This window comes from Barbus barbus (genome assembly GCF_936440315.1).
Source record: "Barbus barbus genome assembly, chromosome: 11".
Classification (NCBI taxonomy): domain Eukaryota; kingdom Metazoa; phylum Chordata; class Actinopteri; order Cypriniformes; family Cyprinidae; genus Barbus; species Barbus barbus.
In genome coordinates, this window is record NC_136739.1 from 7,538,309 (window position 1) to 7,552,444 (window position 14,136).

General features: G+C 39.2%; 2 protein-coding genes and 1 pseudogene across 4 annotated transcripts in view; 1 reads left to right on the top strand and 2 right to left on the bottom strand.

The window, feature by feature from the left end:
* Nucleotides 1-5,376, bottom strand: part of LOC306877232 (uncharacterized protein) — a 28,747-nt gene extending 23,371 nt beyond the window's left edge. Inside the window, exons 1-4 of one of the 2 annotated variants that reach the window (XM_079428868.1) lie at nucleotides 4,961-5,376; nucleotides 4,670-4,775; nucleotides 3,532-3,648; nucleotides 779-857 (exon numbers count right to left, since the gene is read on the bottom strand). The gene's annotated coding sequence lies outside the window, so the exon portion shown is untranslated. Of the gene's footprint in view, nucleotides 1-778; nucleotides 858-3,531; nucleotides 3,649-4,669 lie in introns of both variants that reach the window. The other variant, XM_079428867.1, reaches the window with a different exon arrangement.
* On the top strand, nucleotides 5,003-11,933 carry LOC306877231 (metalloreductase STEAP3-like). The gene is made up of 5 exons (XM_079428866.1): nucleotides 5,003-5,625; nucleotides 6,716-7,208; nucleotides 7,295-7,822; nucleotides 7,929-8,093; nucleotides 10,307-11,933. The coding sequence occupies exons 2-5, from the start codon at nucleotides 6,723-6,725 to the stop codon at nucleotides 10,577-10,579; spliced, it is 1,452 nt and encodes a 483-aa protein (XP_079284992.1). The 5' UTR covers nucleotides 5,003-5,625; nucleotides 6,716-6,722; the 3' UTR covers nucleotides 10,580-11,933.
* Nucleotides 11,934-12,050: 117 nt separating this feature from the next.
* On the bottom strand, nucleotides 12,051-13,319 carry LOC306877082 (UPF0538 protein C2orf76 homolog; annotated as a pseudogene). Its single transcript has 6 exons — nucleotides 13,236-13,319; nucleotides 12,949-13,075; nucleotides 12,743-12,792; nucleotides 12,625-12,662; nucleotides 12,303-12,384; nucleotides 12,051-12,127 (listed from the first exon to the last, which is right to left on the bottom strand). The product of its transcript is annotated as a UPF0538 protein C2orf76 homolog (transcript).
* Between the last annotated feature and the right edge of the window lie 817 nt (nucleotides 13,320-14,136).

The window sequence follows — 14,136 nt, forward strand, 5'->3', positions numbered from 1 at the left end:
GACAAACAACAAGCACTACCCTACACTGCTCAAAACTCGCATTTGAATCATCAGTGGCAAATTATTGGCTACTCTACAGTGGCTACTCTTCCAGGTTCAGGAAATAGTCCTCTGTAAAATATGCTGCACACACTCTAATATTTGGGTTGTACTGTTCTGGAACAGTGTTGTAAATATAACTTAACCACTGGTTTCTAGTTGTGTCCTCTTTTGGAAGCCCAAACAAAGTACTTTTGCTTTCACAACGAAACACAGCGTCTCCAGGACATGGCGCCAGTGGCAGCAACAATACTACAGCGAGAATAATAGTTCCGCCTTCTTTCATTGCATATACATTTGTGCAGTGTTTTGCAAATCTTCACCATGACGTAGACATGTGGGAGCGTGTTTGAATGAGCCATTTTAGGTGGGCGTGGTCGAGTCTTAACTTTTATAAAGAATATCTCTTTGGTTTTGAGACTGTAGTCTTTGCAACAGCTTGTAACACTCCAAAGAGAAAGGAAGACTTGAAATCACATCATATGACCCCTTTAATGAGCACATACATTCCCTGGGATCAAACCCATGATCACGATTGCATATCATAAGGTAATGCTCTGACAACCAAATTATGACACAGATAAAAGGGTAAAATGCATTACTATGAAAGTGTCCTGTTGTCAATAGTGTTGAAAATTTAGTAAATGGGTCATATTTCAGGGAAGTGGCAGATTTGATCAGTAATCTTATTAAGACTTCACAAGATTAGTTATGTTCACCTTCCATCTCTCTCACTCACCTCTCATGAGGTTGAACATGTTCATGTAGTTTGTTCCTGAGTCTAAAATGGCATACCAGCTTCGAGAGACAGACTGGCCCTGAGGAAATTTCAAAAACAGAGAATGATTAAATATTTCTAAGACTACCCCAGTAAGATTTAATTATTGTCAGGACACTTACAGTATCTCACAGAAGTGAGTACATCCCTCACATTTTTGCAAATATTTTATTATATCTTTTCATGTGACAACACTGTAGAAATGACACTTTGCTACAATGTAAAGTAGTGAGTGTACAGCTTGTATAACAGTGTAAATTTGCTGTCCCCTCAAAATAACTTAACACAGCCATTAATGTCTAAACCGCTGGCCACAAAAGTGTCAATATTTTGTGTGGCCACCATTATTTTGCAGAATTCACCAGAGCTTCACAGGTTGTCACTGGAGTCCTCTTCCACTCCTCCATGATGACATCACAGAGCTGGTGGATTTTAGAGACCTTGCGCTCCTCCACCTTCCGTTTGAGGATGCCCCACAGACAGGGCCTGAAGTTAACTCTTTTGACCACCTGCCACAGTAACTTTTTACCAGCCAGTTTTTTTTTTGTTTTTGTTTTTTTGCCTCATAAAGGTGAAAAATAGAAATCACACAAACATTATTCTTTAACTTGTAAGAATACACATTTAAGTGCTGTCAAGTTATTAACGAAATCATTATAAGTAATAATAACTCTTAGACTATATATTTTTTAATCTTTTTATTCATTGATTTGCTGTGTCACAGACATAGTCATATGTCATAGTCACACCGGGATAGAAAAACAGGTATACACACACACACACCGTGCTAACTCAACAGATATAAGTTGAGTTATAAGCTCGTATGTAAACAAATCACACACGGCTGTGTTGATGGCTGATTTAGTCAGTAGACAGTTCCTGGCAACTGTTAATTACAGCCTTCAGGAACCGTTAAGCAGAACTAAATAAATATTACTGGTAAAGTTACTGGGTACCGGACATTTTCTCACTGGTTCCCAACTCCCAACATACACACGCACACACATCTGTGACACACAAACGTAGTCAGAGAAGGGCTTCATCTTCTTGCCGATCGCGTGATCGTTCCGAAATAGAAGTCGCATCTTCTCAAACTGCGCTGCTTTCATGGACGTCAGTGCCTTGACCGCAGCGGTCTCCTCCGGAAGCGCAGTCTTTGATATTTTGCAACTTATTGTGTGTAGGTGGCTTTTTGATGACTGGTGGTCCTTAATTGCTTCTAATTTTAACTTTTTAGTCCCGATTACAAAAGGATTTGACTTCGCTTTCTCTGAGCCATACATACGGCAGTCACTGCAGTAGCTACATTTCATCTGTACTGCGGTCATAAATCAGCCACTCACGAACCTTGCTGTTGTCGCCAATTGTCCACTTTGTATTAAAACATCGTCTTTTACTTTTCTTTGACTCATCCTCATCTTTTTGTTGGTTGTTCGTTTCAGCTGGCCTCTTTACCCCAGTAATGTGCTGCCACATTTTGAGCTAAAATCCAACGAAATGGCAGACTTAAAAAAAAAAAAAAAACAACAACTAATGAATCACTCAATTCTCATTGGCTACCCGCCAATGTGGCAGGTAGATTGACAGTTTTACCCGCCAATTGCAAAATTCACCTGCATTTGGCGCGTGGTCGGGTGTTAATTTCAGGCCCTGCCCACAGATGCTCATAGGGTTTAGGTCTGGAGACATGCTTGGCCAGTCCATCACCTTTACCCAAAGGCTTCTTTAGCAAGGCAATGGTCGTCTTGGAGGTGTGTTTGTGGTCGTTATCATGTTGGAATACTGCCCTGCGGTACAGTCTCTGCTTCAGTATGTCACAGTACATGTTGGTATTCACGGTTTCCTCAATGAACTGTAGCTCCCCAGTGCCGGCAGCACTCATGCAGCCCCAGACCATGACCATCATCTTTAGAAGAGGCTTCCTTCTGGGACGACAGCCATGCAGACCAATTTGATGCAGTGTGCGGCGTATGGTCTGAGCACTGACAGGCTGACCCCTCACCCCATCAACCTCTGCAGCAATGCTGGCAGCACTCATACGTCTATTTCCCAAACACGACCTCAGGGTATGACGCTGAGCACGTGCACTCAACTTCTTCGGTCGACCATGGCGAGGCCTGTTCTGAGTGGAACCTGTCCTGTTAAACCGCTGTATGATCTTGGCCACCGTGCTGCAGCTCAGTTCCAGGGTCTTGGCAATCTTCTTATAGCCTACGCCATCTTTGGCTGCTCTATGTAGAGCAACAATTATTTTTTTCAGATCCTCAGAGAGTTCTTTGCCATGAGGTGCCATGTTGAACTTCCAGTGACCAGTATGAGAGAGTGAGAGCGATAACACCAAATTTAACACACCTGCTCCCCATTCACACCTGAGACCTTGTAACACTAACGAGTCACATGACACAGGGGAGAGAAAATGGCTAATTGGGCCCAATTTGGACATTTTCACTTAGGGGTGTACTCACTTTTGTGGCCAGCAGTTTAGACATTAATGGCTGTGTGTTGAGTTAATTTGAGGGGACAGGAAATTTACACTGTTATACAAGCTGTACACTCACTACTTTACATTGTAGCAAAGTGTCATTTCTTCAGTGTTGTCACATGAAAAGATATAATAAAATATTTACAAAAATGTGAGGGGTGTCTCACTTCTGTGAGATACTGTAGCATCCAGAATGTGAACAGCTTTGTAAGAAAGCTAATGTCACACTCACCTGAACATCACATGAATCTGGGTCTGGACTGCTCAGGTTAAAGGTGACGTCATCCACAAACCTCATCACTGGAGTGCTGTGTGTAGCAGTGATGTCCTCTGCATTTACAGACACCAGCTAAAGAGAACCAGAATCACATGTAGGTGGCAACTAGCATAGTTAGCATGGCATAATAAGCATACAGGTATGCCTAAAATCATGGAGAGCAGCAAGAAAACATAATACACAAGAAGTGAGTAAAGATTAGCATCCAGTGTATTTGATTGTTGTGGAAAATGATTATGATGTTTTAAGCATTTCAGACCCCTGATGCTAAATATAGTAAAGGTGCAGTACAGTGGCTTAACAAGTCAGCCCTGGGCCTATAAAAAAAAAAAAAAGGTACGAAAAAATGTCCAGATCCTGAAATGTTGTTATCCCAGAGATGCATTGTTGTTCTCATGCAAAGACATGCAACAGCTAATATTAGTCGACAAGTCTTCCCTCTCGCATTTGACATCAGTCTCATTCACATTCTCATTCACTAGTTTCACACACACACACACACACACATTGTATTTGTCCATCCTTTAATATATTTTCAACTAGCTAGCTACCAACCTCTCACACAGTGTTTTTTTTTTTTTTTGGCCCCACAATACATCGTTTGCACATCGTTAAAAATAATAATAATACAATGATGTTGCTGCTCTAGCAAAAATAACAAATGTATGCAAGAAACTAGGAGCCCTGCATATGACATGCAGACAAAAAATATTTATCATGGCCACAAATTAAATTAATTTGTTCCCTCATTTTAATTAAAAAAATTAGCAGATGTTTGCTCTCTGCGTACACCCAATCCACCCTAGCCCATATGCACATGCACACTTTGCATACCCAGAGATGCCCCTTACGGTTCCTCTGCAAAATTTTGCTGACAATTTCAATTGGAATCACACTTTTGGGTGTTCAGCAAGGTAATAATTCAGAACTGTGTCAAAGTATGGCCTCACTAACCGACCATCATATGCCATGATACCACCACCACTTTTTTATAAGAGGTACTGTAATTTCAGTGGATTCTTATTGTATGATATCATCCGAAACAACATAAATCCCAAGTCTTGTTCTTTAGTCTATTCATGCACACACTCACAGAATAAAGGCATCTTTGACTCTTCCCAGGACATGTTTCTGTTGACCACTCTTTAATTTGATTGACCAAGAGGGAGGAGACGTCAAAGCAAGGAATACCTATTTTCCTTATAAACAAATAAGACAAAAATTAAGTTAAAATCGGAACATATGATATATGTAATATGCGTATCATGCAATTGATGCAATATAAGAATTTAAATAATGTGTTACATAATAAATGTTTCTAGAAATCAGTAGTAAGTGTGACACATGCAGACATTTATCAAACGTGTCAGACTATCCTGTATACCACTCAATAAAGCACTGTGCATGAAGCGGACCGGCCGCCAGCGCGCACAGTATCCCGATACCGAGAACCAGTGCCGCCAACACGGACACACACACAGTCATTGTCCGGTTAGAGCTGCAGGAGAAGTCAGCAGAGGGAGAACCCGCCTCGTCGCGTAACAAGCCTGCTCTGCTCATGTTCACCGCGTCCTTATCGCGGCCGTGCAGATGTTTACAAATGCAGGATCCGGATCAGCTGAGACCGCTATGCGTGTCTACTAAATATTTGCAAAATAACAGCCGATGCGCCGCACTTCATACAGGCCCGTGTCCAGTGCACGTCTCTTCCAGTCATGGATTATGCATTATTTATAATCCCATTTAATTTCAGGTTATTTTCTATTGTCAGTTGCGTGTAGGGGGCGTTAACACAGGAGCGCAAAGGAATGGGAGGGGTCTCGAGACGTCATCTTATATTGATCACTCGGACCAATCAGCTGTTAACTTGACACTAGAATTCAGCAACGCTCCCCGATGTTCTACACAGATAGTTCGAGTATGATAAGAAATGTCTTTTTCTACACAGTTTCATATCTCTAGTGCACAGTAACGGAAGCGCACCGGTCATACAGTCCTGGAACAGCACAGTCCAAGAGTCGCCAGAAAAAGTGAAGTTATATGAAAGTGGTGAGTTGAGTAGCCTACATGATAAATCAGCATATAATGGATTTTCCGATATGGATAACTAATGATGTTAAAGAATGTAATTTCAATGTAAAAGTTATGTTTAGCATTTGCTCTGAGTAATTGAGAACGTTCCCCACCTCTTCAGCAGAAACGAAACCTCCTGACGTTTGAAAGGCGAAAAAAAAGAAAGAAATTTCAACATGGTCAACAATATAGCCTAACTATAATAATAGCTCTAATAATAACTACAACAACAACAATACATGTCATCCAATGTTTATTTAAAACAATGCAATATAGCATACACATAAATAAACATACAAAAAAAAAAAAATGTGAATTTAAAATTGAGAAAATGGAATGAGATTATCGGCCTATGTTTTTCTGTTATGCTGTAGAAAGGGAATTATTGCTAGTTCCTGTGTGTCAGAATGTGGAATGTTAAATGATTTTGATATGGTGTAATTTTAATGTGGTGCACAAATAATCAGAAACAAAACTACATGTTTATATTATTATTATTGCAAGTTAATTACACACATGTAGCCTATTAATGAATTTATATAAGTTAATAATAGCTCATCAAACATATCTAATATTTCTATCTCTAATGCACATTTTAATTTGTGCCTTTATTACTTTAATGGTAACAGGACAGCAGTTGGGAAATGTCCAAATATATAAATGCTAGTGCTGGGCAACGATTAATCGTGAATAATCGCATCCAAAATAAAAGTTTTTGTGTACATAATATATGTGTGTGTCCTGTGTATATTTATTATGTAGCCTACATATAAATACACACATGCATGTATATATTTAAGAAAAATATGTTATGTTTATACATTAAATATATTTATATATAATATAAATTATATGAATGTAAATATACATGTAAATACATGTATTTTCAAAATATATAGGCTTACTGTATGTGTGTGTCTTTATATATGCATAATAAATATACACAGTACACACACATTTATTATGTACACAAAAACTTTTATTTTAGATGCGATTAATCGCGATTAATTGTTGCCCAGCACTAATAAATGCACATAATTTCCTAACCTCACACTCTTCTTCTCAGGTTCATTATGGCAGAAGATATGAAAACTCCTTTGCTCTCAGACTCTGAAGGCCCTGCTGATGCCCTGCCTGTATGTCTAACCAGCCCTACAGTGGCCATACTAGGTTCTGGAGATTTCTCTCGCTCACTGGCAGTGCGGCTGGTAGCGTCTGGTGTGCGAGTGGTGGTTGGGAGTCGCTGTGTGAATCGCATCCCATCAGGACTGTTCCCTGATGCAGTGGAGTTGAGGAACCAGGAGGGGGCAGTATCACAAGCAGTGTGTCTAGTGTTTATGGCATTGTTCCCTGAGCATTACCGCTCCTTGCTGGGGTTACAGTCTGCACTAGCAGGGAAGGTGCTTGTGGATGTAAGTAACGCAGCAGAGGTGAACATCCATGGGCCGTCCAATGCGGAACGACTAGCTGAGCTGTTTCCAGACAGTCTAGTGGTCAAAGGTTTTAACACGGTTTCAACCTGGGAGCTGCAGACTGGAGCTCATGATGGAAGCAGACAGGTCAGGGCTGTTGTTTTATCTGTATCTGCTGAAAACAAATACAGGGTTATTTGAAATCTGTGATTTTCTACTTTTCACTACTGTAGGTCCTGATCTGCAGTAACAGTACAGAGGGGAAGAAGAAAGTTATGCAGTTGGCTCGGCAGATGGGGTTCCACCCTGTGGATATGGGTGGCTTGTCTGCTGCTCGAGAAATTGAGGTAGCCCCATTGCGCCTGTTCCCATCTTGGAGTGGCCCGGTTGTTGTCACCTTCCTCCTTTTTCTCTTTTTCTATGGCTATGGTTTCCTGCGGGGAATTTTGCTGCCTTTTCTTGGACAAGGACACAATGCTTTCTACCGTCTCACCCTTGACCTGGTGAACGAGAGCCTTCCAGCAGTAGCCTTGGTTACCCTGGCACTCGTATACTTCCCAGGATTGTTTGCTGCGTGGTTGCAGCTCTGGAGGGGCACCAAGTACAGGCGTTTCCCATCCTGGTTGGACAACTGGTTGCAGCGGAGGAAACAACTGGGCCTGTTGAGCTTCCTTTGTGCAGCATTGCATGGTGTCTACAGCCTTTGCCAGCCGCTGCGCAGAATTACACTGCACCGGATTGTCAATACTGCCTACAGACAGGTGCGCCAACCTGAGAATATAGATCTTTAAAGGTTTAGAATGTGACCTGAAGTACATCACAACTGTTAAGTATAGTGTCTGCTGTGTGTTTGTCTGAACATATCAGGTTAACGCGGGTACAGAGGAGCCCTGGGATGAGCTGGGTGTTTGGCGATCTGAGCTGTACCTTTCTTGTGGAGTGCTGGGCCTGGGTGTCCTTTCTTTACTGGCCATCACTTCCCTACCCTCAGTGGGCAACACTCTCAATTGGAGAGAGTTTACGTTTGTACAGGTGAGGCCATGCACACCATAACAGTGTTTCTCAATCCTGTTCCTGGAGGCACACCAATAGCACATTTTTTTGGATATCTCTCTTATCTGACCCATCCTTTTCAATTCTTAGTGTCTCTATAGAGTTGAATCAGGTGTGTTTGATTAGGAAGAGTTCTATGATTTGCACTGTTGGTTTGCTCTCAGGAAAAGGCTTGGGAAGCACTGCTGTAACACATTAATCACATATAACTACTTTGGCTGGAGCTTTGGTGAACCAGTAGCTACTCTGCATAAACCAAGGATAGGTAACCCTGCAACTGCTACTTGCTTCCTGCAGTTCAGTTCAACCCTATTCCAACACACCTGCTTGTATTTTTTAAATAACCCTGAACACCTTTATTAGATTGTTCATTGTGTTTGATTGGAGTTGGAGCTAAGCTCTGTAGGAAGGAAGCTTTCCATAAGCAGGGGGGGATTCCAGAAAGCAGGGTTAACTTACCATCTGCTAAACCATGAACTCTCGGTTGATTAACCCAAACCTTGCTTACTCAAGGTATGCTGGTTCCAAAAACACATCCGGGAGTAAGTTCTTTCAACCCAGAGTATGTTCCTGGTTAACACACAAGACTTTCTCAACAGAGCGAGAAATCGACGAGTCAGTATGGAAACGGACAATAAGAAAAAGCGCACCATGCTGGTTCTTTCTTCTTCTTTTGTTAAATGGTCATTTACATGCTTAGTGCATATCGCCACCTAATTGATAGTTGTATAATCATTTGTCTTTTTTTTCCATTTAATCTTTTAATCACTGAGAATAAAAAACATGAAAGTGTTTGTTCTATGCCAATTATATAACAGGGAAATATCACATATGTACAGTGCTATGCATAAGTTTAGGCACCCATGCTAAAGTTGACTAAAAAGAGGAATAAAAAATCATCTTTTGGAAATTGAACTTAATGCCTTAATTAAAAAAATTGGGAAAAATCCAACCTTTAAGGACACCAATTTTCTTTGTGAATGAATAATGTATCGTAAATAAATAAATGTTCTTCCTTAAAATACAGGGTGCATAAGTTTTGGCACCCCTATGTTAAATTCCCATAGAGGCAGGCAGATTTTTATTTTTAAAGGCCAGTTACTTCATGGATCCAGGATACTATGCATCCTGATAAAGTTCCCTTGGCTTTTGGAATTAAAATAGCCCCACATCATCACATAGCCTTCACCATACCTAGAGATTGGCATGGAGTACTTTCCATAAGATCACCTCTCAATGCAAATCAAACCAGCTATTAGGCTAACTGAAATAAAACCATGCCAATCTCTAGGTATGGTGAAGGCTATGTGATGATGTGGGGCTATTTTAATTCCAAAAGCCAAGGGAACTTTATCAGGATGCATAGTATCCTGGACCCATGAAGTAACTGGCCTTTAAAAATAAAAATCTGCCTGCCTCTATGGGAATTTAACATAGGGGTGCCTTTGAGATACACTGTCCTGCAGAGATTATATCCAACCCCTCTCAAGCACACTTGTCTGTACTTTTCAAGTATTCCTAAAGACCTTGATTCGGTTATGTTAGCTGGTTCAGTTATGTTAAACTCAGCCGTTTTAAAAACGCAAAGACCAGTCTTGCCAGGCTACCTCGAAAGAACAAACTCTGAAAGAACAGGAGGACACAAAATGCATCTTTGTGAGAATTAAGATGTGCTGTGATCTTGTTGTTCAACTGACTGTCCCAGCACATTAAATAAATAAAAAAAACACAATCTTTTAAAACATTTACTTAATCTTTAATGACAATATATTTTTATTTTGTCTCGAGTGAAAACGAGAGAAGTTTAAAACTCGTAATATTTGCATATTGGGAAACATCCTGGGTCTCTAGGAACAGGGTTGAATAAAGCCTGTACCAGAAAATTCCAAACAATGTGGCTCTTGAAGGCCTAGTTTATCCTTGGTGTTTGAAATTCCAATGTGCCACACTTGATCTGGCATACTACATGTTGATGTTAGTCATACCTTGCTAGTTTTGGTGCAAAAATTGATTGATAGTTCATTTTTAGGCTAGGAGGAAACATGGAAATGGATATTGACCAGATATTGTGGTGTGATTTCAAATGTACATAGTTTTGGCAGAGGCTTTGATTAGGATGCAAATCAACACATTCAAACCAAAAGCACAATCACAGCTTTTTGAATAAAGTTTTCTCTCTCTTCTTCCTTTAGTCTGGTTTGGGCTACATTGCTCTGACTCTGTCCATCATGCACACGCTCTTCTTTGGCTGGGATTTTGCCTTCCACATTGAGGCATATCCATTCTATATGCCGCCAAGCTACTTATTGGCTGTAGCTCTACCCTGCATTGTTCTGCTGTGCCGTTGCTTCCTTCTTCTGCCATGCATCCTCAGCAGACTGACAAGAATCCGCCGGGGATGGGAGAGTAAACGCAACTGTTTATTCTTACAGCACCACCATGTGGTGGCTAATGAAATACCATAGAGGTCTGGGAATGATTACAAGAAAACTTAGTGCAATTAAGGACTTATATAAAATGAAGTGTTGAACAGGGTTAGATAATTTGTCAGTTAAGTGGTCAATACTTGCAGGTCTCAATTAGAACGCAAGTGAAAAAAACATTACAGCTAAGATGCGCTTCGCACAAAGCGTGGACGAGGTTTATAAAGTATTTTGAGACTGGCCAAAATCTGACTGCTTTAAGTCAGCCTTATCTAAAATGGGAACAATAATGACATTATGAGATTGTCACACTGGCAAATTTTGTCTCATCTTCATAAAGGACAAATACAAAGACAGATAAGGTAACTTATATGGTCAAGTTGAGTATTCTGATTGGATGTTAGTGTTATTAGGTGTAGCGTGTACCAGCTGTGATCTTCTCTCAGAGGCACACAGACTAGAGCTCCGCTCACACGTGCAAAGTACCTCAACACCGTCAGCTCTCTATTTCTATTCACTAGAATATAAAAGCCATCATATATTGTTTTGTTTTGAGTCTTACACCTATGCATTGACTCAAAACTCTGTATCACACAGCTTTTAGCTTAGTCATTCGTACTGAGGTATAAAAGTCTTCAACTCCTGGCTCAGCTTATACAGTTTGCACTAAAATGATTTAACATGTGCCTTGTATTATTACTACAGTATGCCAATACCTCAGATGATCGTCTTCAAGGCCAGTTACTGTGTAAACTCAATTTGCAAACTCCATCTGAGTACTGGGTACTAATAATGACCAAAATTGCATGTTATGTGTGAAAACTGTTATAAACAATGCATGTGTGAAATTATTGTTTGTAATTATGTAAAAAGTTTAAAAGTAATGTTTGGATGTCTGGTTATTTACACAGATACACAAAACTAAATGGCCCAGTTGTACATTATGCAATGACTGCATATGTTGCTCTGAAAAAAAAATGTACTAAATGTTAATCAATTTTGAGTTTCTCTTTCCCAGTCTGACTGATTGGCTGTCGTTATTGTGGATGTTGTACTGGAAAGAAGTTTTGAATTGAACTTTCAATCAATCAGTATTTTTGGTGTTGTGAAAGCATTATTTATACATTCAACTTTATTTCACAAAATGGCAATCAACTTCCAAGGTGTCATTTAAATAACACAATATATTTTGTTTCTGATTTATTGTAAAAAAAATAATAATAATTGCCATTCAAAATGCACATTTTGGCACTGAAATGTACTGTATTCATACCCAAGAAAATAATTATTCTGTGAGATGACAACATCTCCCTTCAAAGTGTCAAACGTGTACATCAGAAACTATGCTGAAGCTATTTGAATCGTACGAATAAATATTAAAGTATAGTTATAATTGAAATTAAAATAGATGTTTCGATCCCACTTGAAGAGATCACTTGCTTGTCACAGCTGAAAATAAGTGCCTCTGATACATATATACTCCAAGACCTCTTATGTTGCATCCTGATCATCATCACCATTCTGTCTGTGGATTGGCCTTCAACTTGTCATAGTCTGCCATTTTGAAGAAGGCAAGTTCTGTCTCACTGGCTGTGAGGAGAGGAAAGGTGCTGAAATAGAGATTTCAGCAGGTACAGGTTCAGTTTTGCATACCTTTTATTTAAAAAATTGATTACACATAAACATAAAATATTTATCATTCTATGAAAATGTACAAATGCAATCTGCATTGAATCTCAAAGATCTTAATAGTGCTTTTACATACCAACACCACATGCTCTTAACCTGCAGTCATCACGAAGAATCAGCTTTTCATCATCCTCTAAACTCATTAGCAGCTCATTCGTCTGAAATCATGAAAAACACATATCATTATTAATACTAATAGATTTAGTCATTTTGTTAAAAAAACCATTCATCGTGAAAAAATTGATTGTTTGTAACAATCAAGTGGACATTTCTAAACTTTTGTGAAATAAAAGGGGAAAAATGAACATGAAAGGAGAACAGCTGAAAAGCTTTTTTTAAACAAATATGTAAATATTACAAAATTGAAGCCACAAGTTGTTGATCTGATTTAAAGTTACCTTTGCTTCATGTGCCTGGTGCATGATTTTCATTGTATCTGCAACCACATATTAACAGGATATTAATGTAATAACTGTTCATCTTATTTGTTTGTTTGAACAATAAGTGTAGACTTACCATAGTCAAACTTCTTTAGGGTGGAGGCAATCCAACTCTTGTTGAAACATCTTAAAAGAGAGAAGTATGTTAGTTTAGTTACCATTATTATTAATCATTGTTTAATATTAAGCAAAACTGATTTAGTCAAACTGTTACTCATACACATGATAAACATGAATCATGTGAACTGTGGTTACAATGAATCTGTTGTCATCATGTCTTATCTTGCTTAACAAATGCAATCAACTCATCCACCGTCCAATCTAAATTAACATCTTTGTTAACCACCGGTTTAAAGTTGCGATGCTCAAAAGACCGAACCAGACACACTGTCAGAACCGCCCGATCACATTACAAACCATGGTAGCTAGCAAATCAGATTGGAAATAAACTTGTTTATTTTAACGCCCTTGCAATGGACACATTGGTGGCATGACACATAGACTGTAAGTATGTAGATAACTATGTTAACTATGAAAAAAAAGTGTGTTTGTGCGTAAACATAACTCACATAAGGCCACATCAAGTGCTCTGTATAAGGGATCAGGGCTAGCAATATGGTCACTTTATCAGGCTGCTGGTGAACCATGGACATGTCGTTTATGACTGAGACTTAGTAAAGTTTATAAACCAGTCATTCTTGAGAAGTGGGACAAAACTGGGTGCAAAATAAAAAAAAATAAAAACCTTGTACTCAGACAAATGAAACTAATGTATCTTATATGTACTAAGCTACTGAGCTATGCTTTGATACAACCTCCCAACTTCTCTCTTTTTTTAACAAAATGTGCTTTTTACCTTGGACTGTGTAATATAATTTCAACTTTATCTTTAGCAGCACTGAAGATGTTTTTAACATTTCAAAACACATTCTCATGTTAGCAGACAGATTACACTTTCACATGTGATCAACAATTCCACAACAAATATAAAATATCATAATGGAATATTATCAAAATATTCAACTGATGGAGATGACATATCTGACGGTGGTGACGAAAACCTGAATTTGTAGGCATTTTAACTATCTAATACAGGTACATCTCAAAAAATTAGAATATCGTGAAAAAGGTCAATATTTTTTGTCACTCATTTCAGAAAGTGAAACGCATATATTATATAGATTCATTTTACATAGTGAAATATTTACACCATTAACACCATGGTCACTGAACCAGCTTTTGGTACCTTTGGCAGTGTGGGCAGGTGCCAAGTCTTGCTGGAAAATGAAATCAGCATCTCCATAAGCATAAGCATCTCCATAGCTTGTCAGCAGAAGGAAGCATGAAGTGCTCTAAAATCTCCCGGTAGATGGCTGCGTTGACTGTGGACTTCAGAAAACACAGTGGACCAACACCAGCAGATGACATGGCAGCCCAAATCATCACTGATTGTGGAAACTTCACACTGGA